The sequence below is a fragment of the Protopterus annectens genome, chromosome 1.part2 (assembly GCF_019279795.1).
Source record: "Protopterus annectens isolate FY-2018-M chromosome 1.part2, PAN1.0, whole genome shotgun sequence".
In the NCBI taxonomy this organism is placed as follows: domain Eukaryota; kingdom Metazoa; phylum Chordata; order Ceratodontiformes; family Protopteridae; genus Protopterus; species Protopterus annectens.
Genome location: NC_056727.1, coordinates 969,070,507 through 969,092,346, shown reverse-complemented (window position 1 = coordinate 969,092,346; position 21,840 = coordinate 969,070,507). Strand labels below are relative to the sequence as shown.

The 21,840-nt window shown below is 38.0% G+C and overlaps 1 protein-coding gene across 1 annotated transcript in view; it reads right to left on the bottom strand.

Annotated features, from left to right (window-relative positions):
• The window catches only part of LOC122792200 (tumor necrosis factor alpha-induced protein 3-like), an 887,411-nt gene that overhangs the window by 170,408 nt on the left and 695,163 nt on the right, over positions 1-21,840 (bottom strand). Inside the window, exon 5 of the mRNA XM_044059930.1 lies at positions 20,422-20,589. Within this exon, the coding sequence (XP_043915865.1) occupies positions 20,422-20,589 (168 nt within the window). The remainder of the gene's footprint in view (positions 1-20,421; positions 20,590-21,840) is intronic.

Genomic DNA, 21,840 nt, shown 5'->3' with positions numbered 1-21,840 from the left:
GGGCGCAGGTATTGCAGAGGCAGCACTGCCAGGTTGGGTCAAAGATGTGCTGGCCATCAATGCCAGAGCCGGTGGAGCAGGGGCAGGCTGAAAAACTGGAGTTGGCCTACCCATCTCCAAAGCATTTTGCAATTTATCAGAGATGGTGACATGGAAATGTTTTGACTACACACAGAAAAAAAGAGAGATAAGGATTGGGATGAGAGAAAAAAAAGATAAAATTATTACCATCATTTTTGACATACAATGCATTATCACAATAATAAATTATTTTATCTGAACTTTTACATTTAATTATACTTCTTATCAACTACAAACTATATTTAAGGATTGCTCAATTTAATCATTGCAACATGCATATACAGCACATATGTTTGGTACATTTATACAGATTAAGTTGACAGCAGTGCATTTATGCCACTAATATAGAAATTAATGTATGTACTCTTAACTCCTCATGCATTACCCACTTAAGAGGCCTAAATCTAATGTGCAACATTAACAAAACCTGCTGAAGAGACAGGTTTGTCTCCCAGAGGCTGCCCTGTCTCTGGAATTGACTTCCCATACATGTCAAACAGAGTACCTCGCTGACCCTCTTAAAGCACAACCTTAACGGTTGGATGGGAAAACACAAATTCGTCCCAGGGGTTCCAGTTGTGTCCCTCAATCACAAGAGCGACAGGTGCTGACTGAGGTTTCTTTTTTGGGGATAGATCTTGGCTAGGCTTGTAAGGGCTCCAGGACCATTAGCCTAGTAAACCTCCTATGATCCTATAACATTTTTACAGGATGTTACTACTTTATATGTGTTACTTGTGGTATCTGAATCCACAATGTCTGACTATAGTCTTAAACGTGGCTCCTACATTTGGTTTGTGCTACAGACTGAAACATGCAAAGTTGCTTTTTTCAGTTAGGATATGCATGCTTACTTTGCTACAATGGTATAGAAAATAAATACATTTTAAAGCTCCAATAATGCTTGTATTGTGCTGCAAACATACCCCTTGTTTCCCTCATTCTCCCTAGATGTTCAGCACGGATCACTCTATTTGCCATAACCTCTGTATTAGCTGTGGAATAAAGAGAAGAGAACAAGAGAACAGCATTATGCATACCAGTCTTGTCTATATGCAGCTTTTTATTTACTAATTTTACTTACTATAAATTCTCTTTATCAGTACACTTAGACAACTGTGGGATTTAACCATTCCTGAATTCATCCAGCCACTGGTTGGCATGTACTGCACAAAGCACCTGAAGCAAACTGGAGAGACCTAAGAGGTCTCTAACAAAGGAGACCAAGGGACTCCAGCATGTGCCTTACACAGACCGACTAAAGTACCTGTCACTATACTCAGTATTGTATAGACTTCTTAGGGGAGATGTATGTCTGGTTTACAGAGCAAACACCAACCCAAACCTAATGAATCTGTTGCACATCTGTAAATCAAATGAGATTAGAGCTATCCATTCCAGGGACCTAAATATGCCCTGCAACTTGAATAGGACTTGCTGGAAGGTCAGATTTGTCTCCCAGCAACTGCCTCACCTTTGGAATAGGCTGCCAATTCATGTGAAGTAGAGCAGAGCACCTCTATGACACTGTTCAAAAGGAAGCTGGATGAGTGGACAGGGCACCATAAATTCATACTGGGATAGCACCACAACCCTCCTGAACATGGGCAAGCATTATTAAATACAATCCTGGATATTAACTAGAGTAGATATGGTATTACATTGGGATGAAACAGCTAGGCTTGAAATGACTTCCAGTTTGATAGCCTAGTAACCTCCTACAATCCTATGATCATACGACTGTATCCCTGTTGTGCCTTTTCAGGTCATTAAAGTGATGCCTACACAGTTCTCCAGTGAGTGGAATGTCAGTCACACTGGAGACAGCCTTGGCCAGACTATTCCAAGCCTCAGACTTGTACTGGGGCCAGTATAGTCCCCCTAAAAAAGCCTTTGGCTGTGGCAATTTACAAAGAGTCCAATGAAGATTTTGGACTCCTCAACATCCCACCTATGTGCCCTAAACTGAGCACCTTCCCTTCTACTGCCAGACATGTCCAACCAGGGAAAACATCAATAGCTAAGAATGATTTCCTGCCAATGTGTATTACTGTGTTTACTGGTAGTGTGCAATCCTGAACACCGATGCCAACAGTGTTTATGAGATGTTAAGCAGAGAGCAACTGTGCTAAACACATAGGAAAGCAGTTTTGGAAACTGGAAGCCTAACCTGATACTTGACATTAGTTTGAGGGTTGTTTGCTGCTGAAACTGTTAGGTGATTTAACTTTGCAGATATGTACTGGGGACATAAATTTCATGACCTGACACATTTCTGTTGTTGTTATGCACTGATAACATTGATTTTTACAGTGTGGGATTCAAACCTATGCATGAGAGACAAAACATTTTCTTCCACAGCAGTGATTACATCCTTGCCACAGAAGAAGTGCTTCTCAGACATACTCATGAATTACATATAGATACACATGACAGAATGAGGAGTTAACCATGTATGCATGTTGGCTGACAAGGTCCTAGTTTATACATTCTTGTGTATATGAACCTTACTGAAGTCTGAATGCCATCCAAGGACAAACAGCACAATTTATAATTACAGAAGCATAGCAGTTAGTATACTCACAGTCATACATATAATTCATATGAACTCCACTGCTATACACTATACATACTTACTGTTACCTATAATTATGTTTATTTTTTATGTGATATTTAATATAAAGTAAAATGGAACAACAGTAAAAAAATATATGGAATTCCCTGTATTAGAACCCAGGACCATTTCCACTGCAGCCATACAGATACACCTGCTGCAACAGGAATAGTTAAATAATAGTTGTATATTTTCCTATTCATTATTAACTATTAACGGCTGTGCACCTTCCCTTAGCCTGTTGACTTGAACCATGAACTACAGATAGTATATGCTGCACTGGTCAAAGTATTTAGCAGATGTTCTACACACACACACAGTAGATAAACAAGTGTAGTTGATATATTGTTTATCACAAAAGTACATAACATGACATTTATTGTGTTTATCAGTTTCCTGTGTTTGCACTAAGCTGCTCACAGTGCAAATACTGTCATAAAGACAAACAAAGAAAAGAAATAATTTGAACTATCACATCAATGAACCCTGAAAATACAGTGAGGGTGTCTTATCTCTCTCTCTGCCACAGAAACAGCCTTGCAGCTGAGAATGAAAATCACTGTGCATACAAGCAAGAACTAAATCATCCACAGTATTAATAAGACATATGGCACTTGTACACTTCTCAGTTGTTTATACATTTATTAACTTCAGATGTAGTGCAATGAGTGATCACATAACCATTTATGCCTATTGTTTGCAGAAATGCAGCTCTCCCTTAACTCTATATGGTGCTCATTCTTCTCTTATTTGAGCAGTAATCTGAGACATGCAGGCTGTAAGGCATGTTTTATCATTCTCCTTAAAATGTGTGAGAATATTAAATGGCAATAATATACAGTTTTCAACAAATGCAGGGGAGATTAGATGTTACTGAACAGAAACTATGAAATGTGTGCTGCTTACTTCCATTTAAAACATTGATACAAATACTTCTACACTTTGGAAGTGTAACCTGACTGACACCCACTGGAGGTAAGGAAACCTGAATTGCTGCTGTGTTTACCTTCTCCCTACCAGTAATCATTCACAGTTGCAATCCATTAGCAACAAACACTGAGAGAGTAACTGCACTATGTTTACATGTATTACAATGAGCCAATACTTTGAGATTCAGCAATTCTAATGAATTCACACCTCATTTGCATATTCACCATGCTCACAGGCCTGAATCTACACTATAAAAAGTTAACCGTGTAGCTTGGGATCCTGAAGGTGAGGAGACTTGTTTATATGGATAACTCAGAAGAAGACTGCTATTACTTTGGCTTCATCTGCACAGAAGACTACTGATCTTGATAAGGTATGGCTGCATTTTTCATTTACAGTAATGGATATGCTCACACGTCACTAGGAAAAATATTTTTATATCAATATGCATTAGGAAATGCCACATTTATTTGTATGCACTTCTTAGACATTTACTGATGGCATAGGCATTTTTGTCAGGGCATTTTACTTTCTGAGATGCACAGCCGTATTTAACTTTTATAATAAGTGTTAATGTTGCAGCTGTTTTTCTTTACACTCCTCTATTGTTATTTCAGTGAAATGTAAATGTGCTATATTGTCAATGACACAGTGATGTTAGCCTTCTAGGATAGCCTGTAGACACTTCTAGGAGAGTACTGGCCAGAGTAGAGGTGACTGGCAATTGCATAAAAATTAATGTTATGTGGTAAATGTGTAAACATGTTTTTGGGATAGTTTGTTTGACAGCACTTATAACAATTCAGTGATGTTTCATTCCTTTGTTTGGTACAGAAATATCATTTGCCTGTTGTTTTGGGGGTGGGGGAGCCAAGTTTTATCTCTGTGTTGCCACAACCAAAATGTTTTGACAAAAGTTTGCTTTGCTATTGTTACTCCTTATTTTGGATCAAATGTTTGTTTGTGTGTGACTGTGACGAGTTACAACCACACAACCTTTTGTATATTTGAATAACCTGAAAGTTTTTGTTTCTCCAGGTGGTAATATTGAAAAAAAAGAGGTTATGAAATTACCATAACGTTCCAGCTATGTTGTCCATTTTTACTTTTCTTCAGCATATGCATTCAGATCCAATCCCTTGGATCCAACTCAGCCACTGCAAAAGCTCGTGGCAACTAGAAACTCTTCAGCTACTCCCTTACCCACAATGTACCAACCCCAATTACCTCAGATCTAGTTTGCTAAAAGAATGATACAATTTACTCACAGAGAGAGCTGGCACACTGACAAAAAACACTCACTCTTAAAGAAGTTCATAAGACAGGGGGCTGGTGGAAGGAGAGTTGAGGAAGAATGAAAATTGACAAAACAAATGGAATGTTATAGTGAGTACATAACTTCTTTATCTGATGTTGTCAGTTTTCATTCTATCCTCAACTTATGAGATAGAGTCCCCAGCTACTGAGTTCCCCAGGTGCACTCAAGGAAGGATTTTCCTGAGCACCACTGAGTCAAATGATGCCCTACCCCTTGAAACCATATCCAATTTGTAATGAGTAACAAAGGGATGAAGAGTAGCCCAAGTTGCTGCTGCACGAATGCCATCCATGTAGGCTCTGGACTGAAAGACTGATTAAGTAGCCATGGCTCCAGTGGAGAGAGCTCTTACAGGTTTCGACAAGGTAACATCCAATTCAGTATATCTATAAAAAATACAATCTGTAAGTCATTTGACTAGAGTAATTTTGGTAACAAGTTTTCCAAATTTTATGTCTAAAAAAGAAGCAAATAACTGTTCAGACTTCCTGAAATTTTCTGTTCTGTGTAGGTAATTGCCTGTGCTCATCTAGTAAGTGTAGCATGTTATTTACCTTTGTTAGAAAATTTGGGAAAGAATACAGGCAAATTAATAGACTGGTTTATATTAGCCTCTGGTACCACTTTAGGAAGGAAATAAGGATTAGTCTGCAAGGTGACGCTTTCTTTGTGAAATATCAAGTAAGGTGATTTCGAAGACAATGCCTGTATCTCCAAAATTCTTCTGGCAGACGTAATGGCTACTTAAAAATTTGTTTTACAAGAAAAGTATCTGAGGCCACATTTAGTTGCAGGTTCAAAGGAGGATTGAGAAAGTTGCTGCAGTACCAGGTTGACATCTCATAGGGGAGTAGAATCTCTAAAGGGAGGCCTGAGTAGGAGAGTCTTGCATAGTCTATGGGAGGCAAAGGAAACATCATCAAATCCTATGTGAAAATTCGAAATTGCTGCTAGTTGAACCTTAACCATGGAGGAGCTAGCTCCTTCTTTAAAAATTAAGGCTAAACATTCCAAGATACTATGCAAAGGAGCAGGGCAGTAAGCAAATCTGTTTCATTTACTAGAAAGTTTATGTGTAGCCGGTTTATGTGAAGATAAGCATATCTCACAGACTGGAGAGGACAGAATAGGTTGTCTGGCTATTAATAGAACTGAAGAAACTAGGCAGTCAGCCTGGGGTTCGATATGTCTGGATAAATCATGCCTGTCGGGTGATAGTAGGTCTGGATTTGGATCCAGAGTCCATGGTGGGTAGAGTAAGCGAGGCCAAAGAAAGGGGAATCAAATCTGTCAAGGCCAAAAAGGTGCTGTGACACACCTGCACTGGCCCAGTAATCAAGGAGCGTCAATCCTTATCACTAACACCTGTGAGGGACACGCACATTGGGAGGATGACAAGTACACACACAGTAAAGTACAGTTTCCCTTAAGAGCACACAGAGATCACAGTCAGTCTGAGGCTGGTTTCTCCCTCTCTCTCCAGATCTCCAGTAAGACTCCCTACTGGCACAGCTATAGGGTTAAGATCTCAGCCAAGTGGTCAAGCCAAATGCTCCAGCATCAGCCGAGTGGTCAAGCCAAATCCTCCAGCACCCTCTCTGTCCAACCAGTGTACAGTGGATGATGTGGTCTCTTCAACACTTTATTCAGATCTCTTGGGTCAATACATATTCTGCTTTTGTCTGAACCTTTTTTGTGAGATGCTACCATAGACGACACCCATTCAAATGGTTCTCTAACTGGACATATTACACCTTGCTGTACCATTTTATCCAGCTAAGTCTTGACTTTATCTTGCATAGCTATCAGAACATTTCTTGCTGGTCAAACTACTAGACTGACCTCTGGGTCTAACTTCATGGAGTACACAACTGGAAGCTTGCCCAACTTGTCATTGAAAACATCAGCACACACTGAGAAAACGGCTTCAGAAAAAAAAGGGAATTAGGATATGCACTTATGTGATGAACTTCTTTGGTAAAATAAAACAGATTCATTCTCGAGCTGTCTTTTGAGACCCAATAATGACTGTACTGGTCTTCAGACTACATAGAACAACAAGCTGTAACAGTTCTTAAACTCAAAAATAAACACTGCCACAGCAGGGATCCACACCACGAAAATCTTTATTTAAACAAATGTACACGATTGAGTGCTTTCTTCCCTGCTACCAGGGATTTCATCAGAATCTACTTCCATTCCCAGTTTTCCCCTATAAATACTTAAATTACCTCATGATGTCACAAACTACTAAATTAATTGATGAATTTTAAAGTGCTAAGTGCATTTAAAACATGTTAAAAACAATATAATTACCATATACCTATCCACATTTTAAAAGCAGCAATAAAAACTTATAGAATACAATTCATACCAAATGTTCCCATAAAACAATTTCAATTTGTGAATTCCACTTTTCTATTTAATATAGGCTTTATTGTAATGATTTCATTTAAACCAGGGGGTAGGCTTGCTTGTAATTTTATTTGCTACTTAATTTCTCTTTCTTCTATAAATGTTCTATAATCCCCACCCCTTGGATTTCTTAAAACCTTTTCTAAAATTGTAAATCTAAAATCTTTGCAGCCTGGAGAGCTACTAATATGCCTATATAGTGCGTTGTTAGAGTTGTGTGTATTTATCTGGTATGTGTGTTCATATATTCTGTCTTTCAATTTTCTTTCAGTTTTACCTATGTAAAAACTGGGACAGGTTTCACACATAGCCAGATAAATCACACCAGTCGTTTGACAAGTCCCTCTTACTGGTTTCACTACATTTTGTAAATAATTGTTAATTTTTATATTTTGTTCTGTACATATGTATTTACACTATGTGCAATTACCACATTTTGTAGTCCCTAGTTTAGAATTCAACTTAGTGTGCAATTCAAAATTCTTTTTCAGGTTTACACCTACTTTGTATACAAAATTTGGTTTATTACCCCCTATATTCCACAACTTAGGGTTATTCCTCAAAACAGCCCAATTCTTTGTTATAATTTGATAATATGAGGAATTAGGAAAAGTAGCCCACATGTTCTTAGAGAGGGGCTATCCTGTAAAAATAGTAAATGAATATGTGGAATACATTCAAGGAGAATGGGGTAAAAAATATAAGCCACTTTTAGGTAACATCCATGGTTTGAGAGAAGACAGTGGAATAAATAACATACAAAATAATAAAAAGAACTACGAAAGAGCTATGATAGTTCCATTTGGAGGCTACGCAAAGGAGGTAGAGAAAATTATAACAAAGAATTGGGCTATTTTGAGGAATAAACCTAAGTTGTGGAATATAGGGGGTAATAAACCAAATTTTGTATACAAAGTAGGTGTAAACCTGAAAAAGAATTTTGAATTGCACACTAAGTTGAATTCTAAACTAGGGACTACAAAATGTGGTAACTGCACACAGTGTAAATACATATGTACAGAACAAAATATAAAAATTAACAATTATTTACAAAATGTAGTGAAACCAGTAAGAGGGAATTGTCAAACGACTGGTGTGATTTATCTGGCTATGTGTGAAACCTGTCCCAGTTTTTACATAGGTAAAACCGAAAGAAAATTGAAAGACAGAATATATGAACAAACATACCAGATAAATACACACAACTCTAACAACGCACTATATAGGCATATTAGTAGCTCTCCAGGCTGCAAAGATTTTAGATTTACAATTTTAGAAAAGGTTTTAAGAAATTCAAGGGGTGGGGATTATAGAACATTTATAGAAGAAAGAGAAATTAAGTGGCAAATAAAATTACAAGCAAACCTACCCCCTGGTTTAAATGAAATCATTACAATAAAGCCTATATTAAACAGAAAAGTGGAATTCACAAAATGAAATTGTTTTATGGGAACATTTGGTATGAATTGCATTCTATAAGTTTTTATTATTGCTTTTAAAATGTGGATAGGTATATGGTAATTATATTGTTTTTAACATGTTTTAAATGCACTTAGCACTTTAAAATTCATCAATTAATTTAGTAGTTTGTGACATCATGAGGTAATTTAAGTATTTATAGGGGAAAACTGGGAATGGAAGTAGATTCTGATGAAATCCCTGGTAGCAGGGAAGAAAGCGCTCAATCATGTACATTTGTTTAAATAAAGATTTTTGTGGTGTGGATCCCTGCCGTGGCAGTGTTTATTTTTGAGTTTAATTTGTGGACTTGACACTGCTTGGCTCTATTTTATAAGTTTTAGTTGAATTTTGGAGCCAGCCTTGGTATGGATTCGCTCGATGAGATTCCAGCATTATTTTCCCCTGTAAGGAAAGAAGAGAGGCAACAAGTTCAATCGGAACTTGTAATACTAAAAGGGGAGCTCACAAGACTAATTGAGCTCCTCACTCAACCAGAACATTTAAATAAAGGTGTAAATTCAAAAAGAAAGCGCCCCTTGTCCCCTTTAAGTGACGTCATGCCCAACGCGAGCAGGACTATGAGAACAGCAGGATTCCAAGGTGTATGTGAGGCGAACGCCAACGAGGTCAGAAACGACAGCTTTTTACACCATTCAAATACAAAAGGTACTGACAAGCCATTTGAAACAACAAGGTTGGGGGCGAGACCAAAAGAAGCAGCTACTACGTATAAACATGCAGAGACTGGATGTAATGGCACTAAAAGTAATACGAACGAAGAACTCCATAAGGGTATAAACCAGAGACATGTGAGTAATAGCTTGAACCATATGGTTCAAAAACAAACCCTTGGACATATAAAAGACTTTGATTCTTTTTTTGTTAAAACAATATGTTTTTCCAGATGAGGCTTTGTGTGATAAAAGACAAAAGAATAGGAATGATGAGCTGATTATGTATGATGGTACAGTAAAAGATATGATTTATAAGTTTGAGGCAAAAGTGTTTGATATAAAGAAATTGCAGTTAGAAAATGGACATCTGTCTGAATGTTTGACAAAGAAAATTATACCTAAAGGTCTTAGAGTTTATAAATTCCCTTTTGGGTTAGAGTATGATGATATTTTAATAGCAGAATTTCAAGAAATGTTTGACAGACACGGTATGGAGTTAATAGGGAAGACAATAACACATAATGATAAAAAGCTTAGCAAATTGATAGGTGAAGCAGAAATTCTGGATGGAAAAATTAAAAATGACTTTCTTTTTACAGAATATGAAGGGGTGTATTACAGGAAATTAGACAGTGTAGATTTTAAATGTAATAGAATATTTGAAACAAAATGTAAGAAATTAAAGAGGGACTTAGAAGAATACAAGGAAAATAGGGCATATGTTATTAAGAGAGATACAGTAGGGAAATTTAATAGACATAATCAGAATAAAAATTTTAATGGGCAAAGAAAAATGCAAAGAATAGAACCAAATAGGAATTACTACAACAAAGAGCAAACTAATAAAGACATTAGTGAATTTCCAACTTTTCAGTACCAACAGGAATGGGATGTGGGGCTAGAGCAGGAAAGAGAACAATGGACAACAGGATGGAGCAGAAGGAACAGGAACAGGAATTAAATATGAATAAACAGATACTAGAAAATGGAGTTGTACATATTATGAATGGATATCACATTTACAACTATGCAGGGATAGAATTAACACCTGAACATTTTGAATTATGTATGAAAGGGTTAAAATTTGTCCCAACAAGGTTTTTTGATTACACAAACACTATTATATAATTAAAACTGTTCTTGAGAAAGTTAAATTTGGCCTACATGTTTCATAATAGAACTAAAACTGAAAGAAAAGGAAAAAATAATATTTTGGAACCTAGAAATAAAAGTGTGTACAATCCACCTTTAGATCCAACTCTAAATATCTTAGAAAAAGCAATTATGGAGGACATTTATAAATTAAAAAGTAAGGAGAAGCCTACTTTAGTTAATAGAAATTTGACTTATAAACAAAATGAAGTCCTGGAAAGTCTGAAGAAAGATAACACTATAAGAGTTATGCGTCCAGACAAAGGAGGAGGGATGGTGTTCTTTGATACACTGGAATATTCACAAAAAATATTCGAAATGTTGAACGACTCAAATACATATCAACCAGCATCCCTTAACGAGATTAATATTAGTAACAAAAGAATAGATTATTACTTGGAAGATTACCTCCTAGAAGAAAGAATAACAGGAGAAATTTACAAATACTTAAAAGTTATAAACCCAAAAGTAGCCACTATATTTGGAATACCAAAGACCCACAAAAATTTGGAAAATTTATGTTTTAGACCAATTGCGGATGGACGAGGGTCAAAAACATACCCTTTTGGAGCAACTATAGATAAATGGCTGAAACACCAGGTTCATAACAGTGATCATATAATCAAAGATTCATGGGATTTCCTGGGAAGAATTAAGGAAGAATTGTGGGATAAAGATATAACATTTGTTACGATAGATGTAGTTGAATTATACACATGCATATCCAAACAGGAGGGATTAGACATGTTTAGGGACTGTTTACATAAGAACACAACATTGGATTCAGATAAACAAAACTTAATAGTGGAATTTATGGAAATTGTTCTAGATTTCAACTACATTTTCTTTGATGGAGAATACTATAAGCAACATAGAGGTGTGGCAATGGGTGCTTCTTGTGCCCCAGTATTTGCAAACTTGGTGATGTTAAACTGGGAGCAAAACTATGTGTTTAATAGTGCTTTCTTTCACCATATGAGACTTTACGTCAGATTTTTGGATGATATTTTTATTTTATGGAAGGGCTCTGTAAGTATCATTAAGGATCTGGTACAGTACCTCAATAACAGTACAGGATTTTTGAAATTCACATATGTTTACAATACACAAGGTATAAACTACTTAGATACATATATAAACATGGACATAAGTACTTTTAAATCTAAGACATATAGAAAACCATCTTTCAGCAACTCATACCTGCAATACCCCAGTGACCACCCGATTAAACAAAAACATAGCATAGTTAAGGGACAACTTATCAGGGTGGCACGGATGACCTCAAAAAAGGAAGATTTGCATGAGGAATTAGGAAAAGTAGCCACATGTTCTTAGAGAGGGGCTATCCGGTAAAAATAGTAAATGAATATGTGGAATACATTCAAGGAGAATGGGGTAAAAAATATAAGCCACTTTTAGGTAACATCCATGGTTTGAGAGAAGATAGCGGAATAAATAACATAGAAAATAATAAAAAGAACTACGAAAGAGCTATGATAGTTCCATTTGGAGGCTACGCAAAGGAGGTAGAGAAAATTATAACAAAGAATTGGGCTATTTTGAGGAATAACCCTAAGTTGTGGAATATAGGGGGTAATAAACCAAATTTTGTATACAAAGTAGGTGTAAACCTGAAAAAGAATTTTGAATTGCACACTAAGTTGAATTCTAAACTAGGGACTACAAAATGTGGTAATTGCACACAGTGTAAATACATATGTACAGAACAAAACATAAAAATTAACAATTATTTACAAAATGTAGTGAAACCAGTAAGAGGGACTTGTCAAACGACTGGTGTGATTTATCTGGCTATGTGTGAAACATGTCCCAGTTTTTACATAGGTAAAACTGAAAGAAAATTGAAAGACAGAATATATGAACACACATACCAGATAAATACACACAACTCTAACAACGCACTATATAGGCATATTAGTAGCTTTCCAGGCTGCAAATATTTTAGATTTACAATTTTAGAAAAGGTTTTAAGAAATCCAAGGGGTGGGGATTATAGAATATTTATAGAAGAAAGAGAAATTAAGTGGCAAATAAAATTACAAGCAAGCCTACTCCCTGGTTTAAATGAAATCATTACAATAAAGCCTATATTAAATAGAAAAGTGGAATTCACAAATTGAAATTGTTTTATGGGAACATTTGGTATGAATTGTATTCTATAAGTTTTTATTGTTGCTTTTAAAATGTGGATAGGTATATGGTAATTATATTGTTTTTAACATGTTTTAAATGCACTTAGCACTTTAAAATTCATCAATTAATTTAGTAGTTTGTGACATCATGAGGTAATTTAAGTATTTATAGGGGAAAACTGGGAATGGTAATAGATTCTGATGAAATCCCTGGTAGCAGGGAAGAAAGCGCTCAATTGTGTACATTTGTTTAAATAAAGATTTTCGTGGTGTGGATCCCTGCCGTGGCAGTGTTTATTTTTGAGTTTAATTTGTGGACTTGACACTGCTTGGCTCTATTTTATAAGTTGTAACAGTTCTTAGCCAAATAACATGAAAGTATCACTGAGCTGTCGGTTTGAATTTCTTCAACCCCCTAAGCAACAAGTTTCGCACTAGTGGCCACAATGAGTTGCTCATTTATTCTCACTTTAGCAAATGTGTCCACTGATATAACCTTAAGCGCTGTAGATTTACCATTGATCCGATCTGTACAAAACACTTTGTTGTTTGCCAATAGATTCACTGCATCAACTCTTTCATCAATTACTGATACACCATCTACATGAAAATTTGACTGCTGCGGCTCCACTTGATCAACTTGCTGTTTTTATGTGACCCTTCTTTACAACCGTGTGGGGTTTACTTGATTTGCAAAATTTTTGAAAATTGTTCCATTTTTTACAGTTGTGACATTGCTGACCAAATGCTAAGCATTTCTCTCTTTTAGACTCATGACTGGCACCACAACTGCGACAGTTAACAATAAAGCTGGACTTGTGTTTTGCTAATTCATGTTTGTGCTGCACTGAGCACTTTGCTGACTCACCCTTGTACTGTACAGAGTATGCTGAACTGGTCTTAGAACTTGCTGGAAAACTACATGGTTTCCCTGATGAGCCAGCAGGGGTTGCGGCTGCCACGTGCTTAGGCCTACTTCTGTTTGCCACGTGTTGCATGCTGCCTACATTTGCTCTGGAGCTTGCTGAAACCATGCTCTTGTCACCTGCAAGCACACTTGTGTGTTTTTCTGTAACTTCATGAATTTGACAAATCTCAATGGCTTTACTCAACGTTAAATCACTGTCACGAAGCAAAATCTTTCTCACAGCAGCACTATTACTACCACACACGCATCTGTCTTTAATTATTAACTCATCTTTTAAGTCAGCAAACCGACATATTTTAGCTTTGTTTCTTTGGTCAATTATATAAGCTGCAAAAGATTCCCCTGGTTTTGATTCCTCATGTAAAACAAATGCCTCTCTAATGTAATATTTGTCTGGGGGTTATACATTTCTCTGAATTTGCATTTCAAACACTCAGGGTCTTCCCTTGATTCAGCCTGTACAACAACATGATGATTTTCATCTTCTTCTTCTTGTACTACTGGTCCATACACACATGTATGCTCTCTTTTAATGGCCTCTGACTCAAGTAGGTTTAGCAAAATGAATGCCATGGTGCATGCATCTTTATCTGAATAAGCTGCGTGCATAAAAGTATCGTACACTTGCTCAGATATTCTCCAATTTTCAGCAATATTCTGACCAAATACAAGTGGTAAGGGCTTTCAAAATCGGCCTGCCATATTAACACATACCAGTGAAGGGTTTTGCAAATAATCACAAACACATACACATATGTCAGAAATTTATGTCAGTATCTGTGACTTTGCCCAATAGCACAACAAGACTCTGTATAACTGAACTTTGCAAAATAAGTCTCTTGGGCACTGTAATACTCTTGAAATTACTGTACTGTAAGAAATCACCCCTTATCAGTTTAAGAAACATTTCAAATGACTGCAAGATGTGAAAAGACTGGGCAGAAAAAGCTCAGAGTCAGTAACATTTCAAAGTAATTGCACTTTGTGAATAAACAGTACCAGCACACTGAAATTCCCCAAAATGGTGGTACCTTGCTAGGCAATTCTTCACAGTGCAATAAACACTCTGTAATGGTGGCACTTTGTGAACAGACACACCCAGCACAAGAAACTTTTCAAAATGGCTATACTTTGACTGTGCTTCATGAAATAGTTGCACTTTGTACACAAATAACTCTTCAGAGTACATGCACAGTAATAAGCACACACTGTAAGCACTTTTACACACTTTGAGATACTTTGAGTAACTCTAGTTATGCCCTTGATACAATACAAAGTCATAGTTATGCCAACATACAGCACTTCACCAAAAAACATGCAGTCACATTGCTTTGTTTATGCCCAATGTGCCCTTTTTGTCTTATTATATTCATTTTGCTCGTTTAATCTCTTTTCATGCCCATTGTACTTTTCTTTTGCTCGTTTTACTCTAAACATGCCTGTTTTGCCTCAAACACACTCGTTTTGCTTTAAACATACTCGTTTTGCTTTTATGATAATCATTTTATCAAATATCTTAAACATTTAGCTTAGTTAATAAACCTTTTGTGCTTACCACTTGTTTAATAATGCGGTTTGTGCCCTTGTTATGCTCTGTTTCATCTTTTTTATTTTTTTATAAAATAAGGAGTTTGTGAGAAATCTCATTACCTTTAATTCTTTTTGGGCTTTTTTCGTGCTTGTTTCTTTTAGTTTACCTTCACTGTTATCTCTGTATCTTAAGGCTCCAAATATCATTCTCTGGAATCCTGGTTCTGACACCATATCACTCTCCTACTTTGGGCACAATAGAAGAGCCTTTGTGGGTTCTGTTCAAGCAGCTTTATTAGATACAAACACATCATGATAGAAGTTTCCTGACTTTAACTTAAGTAACGTATATACAAACCAACTACTGCAGTCACTCTCTGGCTGCACTCTCAAAATGGCACTGGGAATAGCACATGCCCGGTATTTATATGTGCACATTCAGTCCTTGATATGCTTCTTAAAGATACAGCACATACACTCTGATCTACAGGTGGTGTCTACTCTTTGAATTCCCCCTCTGCCTTGGGGGAAATCACTCTACGTGCATCCTGGAAAGGGCCCTGGGATTTTTTGAACCACATTTTCCCAGCACCTTGTTGATTTCTGGAGAAGGATTTTTGAGGTGCGGAAAAATGTACATCCATGGCAGACAAGGTCTTTCCATCCTTTTCACACCTGAATGAAGTGTCCTTAATGTTGGAGATAAACAAAGATGTTTCATCAAAGGTAGCATTGATGAACAAAGACTTGCAAAATCACATAAGCACATCCAGGGTATGCTTCCTTATGGAAATGCCAGAACCTCACTGCCCTGAGATTCCTTCAGCTGCATGCGAGACTAACCTCATGGAGGAATTGAAATTTGCTTGCAGGACAGCCAACTGAGAAGTGACAGATGCCTGTATCTCATCAGAAATGGCTATGGAAAGAGGAGCAGAGAGTTCCTTAATCACGCCTCTCTGCAACCTGGTGAAATGTGCCAAATAATTGAGAGATCTCAATGCAAAGGTCACTGAAGCACAGACATGTTTCCCAAATCTAGCCATCATTCGAGAATCCTTTTTTGGAGGATGGGCAGCAGAACTCTCTTCGGATAGTTACTTCTTAGTGGCCGCAGCCATAACCATGCCATCTACAGGTACACCTTTTGTCCAAAATTTTCTATCTTCAGGGGCTGTCAAAATTTTGTCTGACCTCCAAAGGATTGTTTCAATGGTGTCCAGTGTCTTTCATGCCCACTGAGACACCAAATCTATAAGGTCATTGGTGGGTGGAGTCATCCAGGAGGTAGACGGACCGGTACCGAATACCTCTAGGAATACAGATTCCTCAGATGAAGGGCTGCTGGACTTCCAGGCACCTCTCAGTTTCAGGATTTCAAGGATGTCTCCATACTGGACATCATCAGGAGGTGACTGCAGGGACCCTTCACCTTCCTCAAAGTCCGTATCTTCTGTGACTGACTCCTCAGGGGAGTCCAAGTGCTTCCTCTTGCATGATGTTTTCTTCAGGACCTCCTCAGTGGGATGCTCTGGGGAGGTATCAGAAGACGTGTGGACACGCTGCTGGGAAGCCTGGGGTTTCGGTATCAGCTGTCCCTGGGAAGAGGATAGATGAGACTCTATGCAGAGAGATGACATGCCTGCAGACTGAGGATCTGACGGGAAGGGAACCATCTTTGTTGAGGAAGCTGACAAGGCTCTCTCCATTACCTCAAAGGCAGACCTCCCCAAGACAGGAAGAAGACCCCCAGATTCATAAGGACAAGCCTTTGGACAAGTAGTCCCCTCCCGTTCCAAGGAAAACTCCCCCAAGGCCAAAGTCAGAAGTGAACTAACCCATGCCAATGCCCTGAGGTGCAAAAATGGCTCTGAAAACTTTGGAGTTGACTGAGATCTCCCAAAGCCGACAGGATAGCCCTGGCACCGAGAGCCCAATGGATCCAAAGAAACCAAAGAACTCAGAATGAACTTCGGATCCGAGGACAAAACAATTCTTAAATCTGATGCTGATGAGTCCGGAAGGCTCAGATCTGAAAACTCCAAGACCGACAGTGGAGTTCGAGGAGGAAATTGCTTGGGGGGTATAGTCGAAGGTCGGATCTCCTGACCCAGAGGGGTAGGAGCCAAAAGGGCATTTGACACATTCTGCATTGAGAGAATCTTTCTCACTTACCTCTCCACATCTTCTTCAGTAAGGCTCCTGGAAGAGAAAGTAGAAACTAGTGATGGGGACTTTGGTCTTGGTGAAGAGACCCTCGACGGGACTGGGTCCACTGAAGGAAAATATCTAGTTCTCAAAAGCCAAGGAATATCCGGTGTCAAATCCGATGTTTGCAGATCCAAAACACTCTTATCTGACATAAGTTTGGTCATTTTAGGTGTCAGACTGAGGTATCTGTCTTCTATAGTTTTGGATCCGAGATTGAGGTCGGATCAAAGGACTTAATTTTCTTTCATTCAGGATCCAAGAGAGTAGATGAATCTGAAGAAGGTCTTTTCTTAGATTTTCCTTTAGATGTACTAGAGGAGGGGGAAGCTCCAGATAATGCCTCTCTAAAAGAAAAGGAAAGCAACCCCTTAAGGATCAATTTATTTTTATGTATCACCAGAGCCCTGGGGTTGAAAGAATGGCATATTGCACAGTTTTCCTGTAGGCGGAGTGGACCCAAACAGTACACACAGAGTGTATGGGCATCACAGAAAGGAATTTTGTGTCCACATTTCTCACATTTTTAAACCCAGCCAGGCTTTTGTCTTGATCAGCCATAATAGGGGAAAAAAAGAGAAGCTGTAACCATGTTTTTTGCTTTCAAGTGGCAAACAAGATCTGAGGTAATTGGGGTTGGTGCATTGTGAGTAAGGCTGTAGCTCGAGATTTTCTGGTTGCCATGAGCTTTTGCAATGGCCAAGTCAGATCCTAGGGATCAGATCCAAACCCATAAGTTGAGGACAGAATGAAAATATCAGATCTGATAATATGTGTTATATCTAAGCAGGACTTTTACTTATGTGATATTTCTGTAGTATCCTTCTTTTGTGTTTTAAGTCACCTACTGTAAAAACATCATCATTGTCCACGGACTTCGGCAACATGGTACCTTTCTGCTTGAGACAGGACATGGGGATATGTATGGAAGAATGCAAATCTGGAACCAGATTGCGAACAATGTGAACGCTGTTGGGGGATGCAGCAGGACATATGATCAATTGCATCATATGGCTACTGACATGATTTCATCGACCAGGAGTAGAGCAGCTGCACTGGCCTGTGGACAGATGGCTACTGGGGATGGGGGGCCTGCTACATAACCACCACTGATGCCAAATGAAGACAAGTATGTCCCAGGAGGAGTTTCCAGGCAGGCTTATCTATGTAAATTTTTAAATATTTCTACTACAGTAAAATACTGAAAGCAATACTTAAGTTGGTTTAATAATTTTTTTTGGGGGGGAGATAGTTATAAGACTGATACAGTTAACACATTCTGGTTCATTACATATGGGCTTGGGGTGGACGTGTCATCCATGTTTCAGTTAAATGTATTGTTAATGGACATATAAAACAGTGTAACAAACGTCTCTGTGTGGAAGATTCTCAGTCCATATATTTCTAGTTAATCACTGTATATTAATCAGATCAGACAATAGTAGTAGAAGTAGGGAACGTAAACTCATTTTAAGTCAAAACAAAACAAAAAGTAATAACAGAAAATATATAATTGTACTGCATTACTAAGTATTCAAAAGTAATCCAAGCAAGGCAGGCAGTCTGTTTCCAGTCGAAAATCCTTTATTAAGTAAATCCTTAAAGGGCTGACTCTGTCTGATGCTAGCAGAACACAGCCATTACATTATAGTGTTCTTCAGTTGGTTTATGTGCATTTCTGATGAGTGTCATCAGCCATAGTTCCAGTGCATAACTTGCATCCCCCTTTAAACGATCCTGTGGGATAACCCCCTAGTAAACATCTTATAAAGTTGACAGTTGTGCCAGATATGTGAGTTGTGGTAACTGCCTGGGTTGCCAGCACACACATTTAGGATGATTCCTTAGCATTGCACATGACCTGGCAGTTAACAGAGTGGTAGCCCTTTCTAATTATGTAGACCCTTCCCTGTTCCCCAGGTGGTGCTGTGATTTCTACATGCGTACAGTCTATGGCACCCAGTGTAGAACTCCTGCATAGTTCTGGCTCTGTCCTCAGCTGTACAGAGAAAATGTATGCACTCGCTGGCTTGTTGCAGCATAGCATTCAGGAACTGGTGGAGGATCCTGGATGCTAATGCCTGTGACACCCCCAGCATGTCCCCTGTTGGTCTGTGAAATGTTCCTGTAGTTAAAAGTCTAAGTGCTACACATATCTTAGTCTCCACTGGGATTTGTTCCCCTTGGTTTGCACTTGCTCTCAGCTGAGGACGACAGAGGTTGCATGGTTTCTGTAGTGTATTTCTATCCACCCTGCAGCGCTCTATAATTTCCACCGCATGCAGATTTTAAAAGGTTAAATGGGGTCTAAAAACCCTTCTCCTTCTTGGACGTGGTCTATCAGCAGCAGCACAGACATGGGCCTGTTGCACATACACATGAATAAGAGCAACAGCAGCCCTAACATTCTTTCCATGTAACTTAGTTTCCATGGCTGCATTCCAATAGATTTTGGAATTTGCAGGGAAAATCAGCACTGAGTCTACATGGTTGCTTTACTGCTTGTTGAATCCTCCATCTTGGATTGGCTGATTAGCATAGAATTCAGCTGCTTATGCTGTAATTAGCATGCACACTGTTTACTGTGTTTGCATGGCTATACACACCACGTAGAGCCATTGATTGAATACAAAACTGTGCGCTATCGGGTATGTGTCATGCCACGACGTGAAAACAGTTTAAGCGGCCCATGTAGGGTTTATTGAATCTGCAACCCAAACTTCCTTGCAGAATTTTAGTAGAGTTTTTTTCATGAAATCTCCCATTTCTATCGCACAGCTAGTTTGACTCTGTTCCCACTGTACTGTCTCCTCAATCAAGGAAGCATTATTCACTGACTCATGATCAAACAAAACATTAAAGCATACCAGTTTCATCAACTCACAGTTCTCCATTATTTTTCCATTATTTTACTTCATACTAAATAATATCAAGATATCAACAAAAATCTTCCCCACCCAGAACAGTATCAGGCACGCTGACTAAGGCAGTGAATGTTCCTGATGCATAGCCAAGCACCACAGGAGAGTGGTAACACTGATTTTCCTGCCACAGCAAAGGAAGGTAGACGCCAGCAGGTGATGGAAAGGAGTCAGTGAGGATTCGGGCAGCATCTTTAAGGTTTCCTGAAAAATAAAAATACAGGTTTGACTACAACTGCCAACACCTAGTCCTGCATAAATAAAATAAAAAAGCAGTTTACAGTAATGCAGCAGTACTTTACAACCAGAAACTTTTTTAATATATTATTTTTCAATACATATAACAGCTCTAAAGAGGTCTCTGTTTAGTACAGTAATGTTAAGCAGCAACTGAATAACATTTTCCATATTAGCGTACCTTAAAGAGGACATAATGTAGTGAGAAGAACACCTGAATAAATTTGTTTTATTCTAATATTATTTTTATTACTGTTATAGTAATATTTATTGGGGTAACATGACTGGAGCTTTGTTCCTTCCCTCATGGCTTTTTCTTGAACATTTGTATTCCAACATCTCTGAGTCTTTTTTTCTGTGTTAACCAAAGCAGAATACTGATCTCAATGCGTGTATTCAGTTTCAGCCTGGAGTTACAAACAGACAGAAGCCACACATACAGTTTAAAAAGGAGCAAGAAGTTACGCAAAAAATATATATGTTACAAAGCATTAATCTTTAGCTATTTAAATAGTCATACGTGTTACAACATAGCAAGTGATAAATAAGCCTGGAACCTGAGGAGGCAAGGGGTATGAAATACATTATTGGCTCCCCTATCCTGGGCACAGGGTGACCATTCTCATTCATCCTAAGTTCCTAACTCCCACTTTAATAGCAGTAGCACGTGCATGAAGAAAACACCTATAAAGTTATAAAATTACAAATATGAAAAAAAATAACATTTTCAGGTGGACCTACTGTCCTGACTAAGCAGCTGAAGGGTCCAAGACAAGAGGGAAGGAGTGAGAATAAAGCACCTACTACAGAATATCCTTTCAAAGGTCATATAGTATGTTGAGCACTTTCATATTCATTTTATTCTACTCTGGCAGATCTTCTACACTGACTGAAACACTTGGATGTCAAAAAACATGGCAGAAACAGGCAGGAAGGCATAAAGGAAGTAGATCAGTGAAATATGTATAATGATGTACCAAACAACTCACTGTTCTTGGAATCTCAACCTCTTAGCCCAAGAAATCTGGACAAAGCCTAAAATAATGGGAGGACAAAAACCCAAAATATGGATAGATTTTAAATATTGCTCTTATAAATGTAGATGCTAGAACAACATGATTTGTCTTGGAATGCATTTTCTGAAGCATATGAAGTCTGAAACTCAAACCTATGTCATTATTTACTGACTTTAATTCTCAGTGATTTTCCAGAAAAACA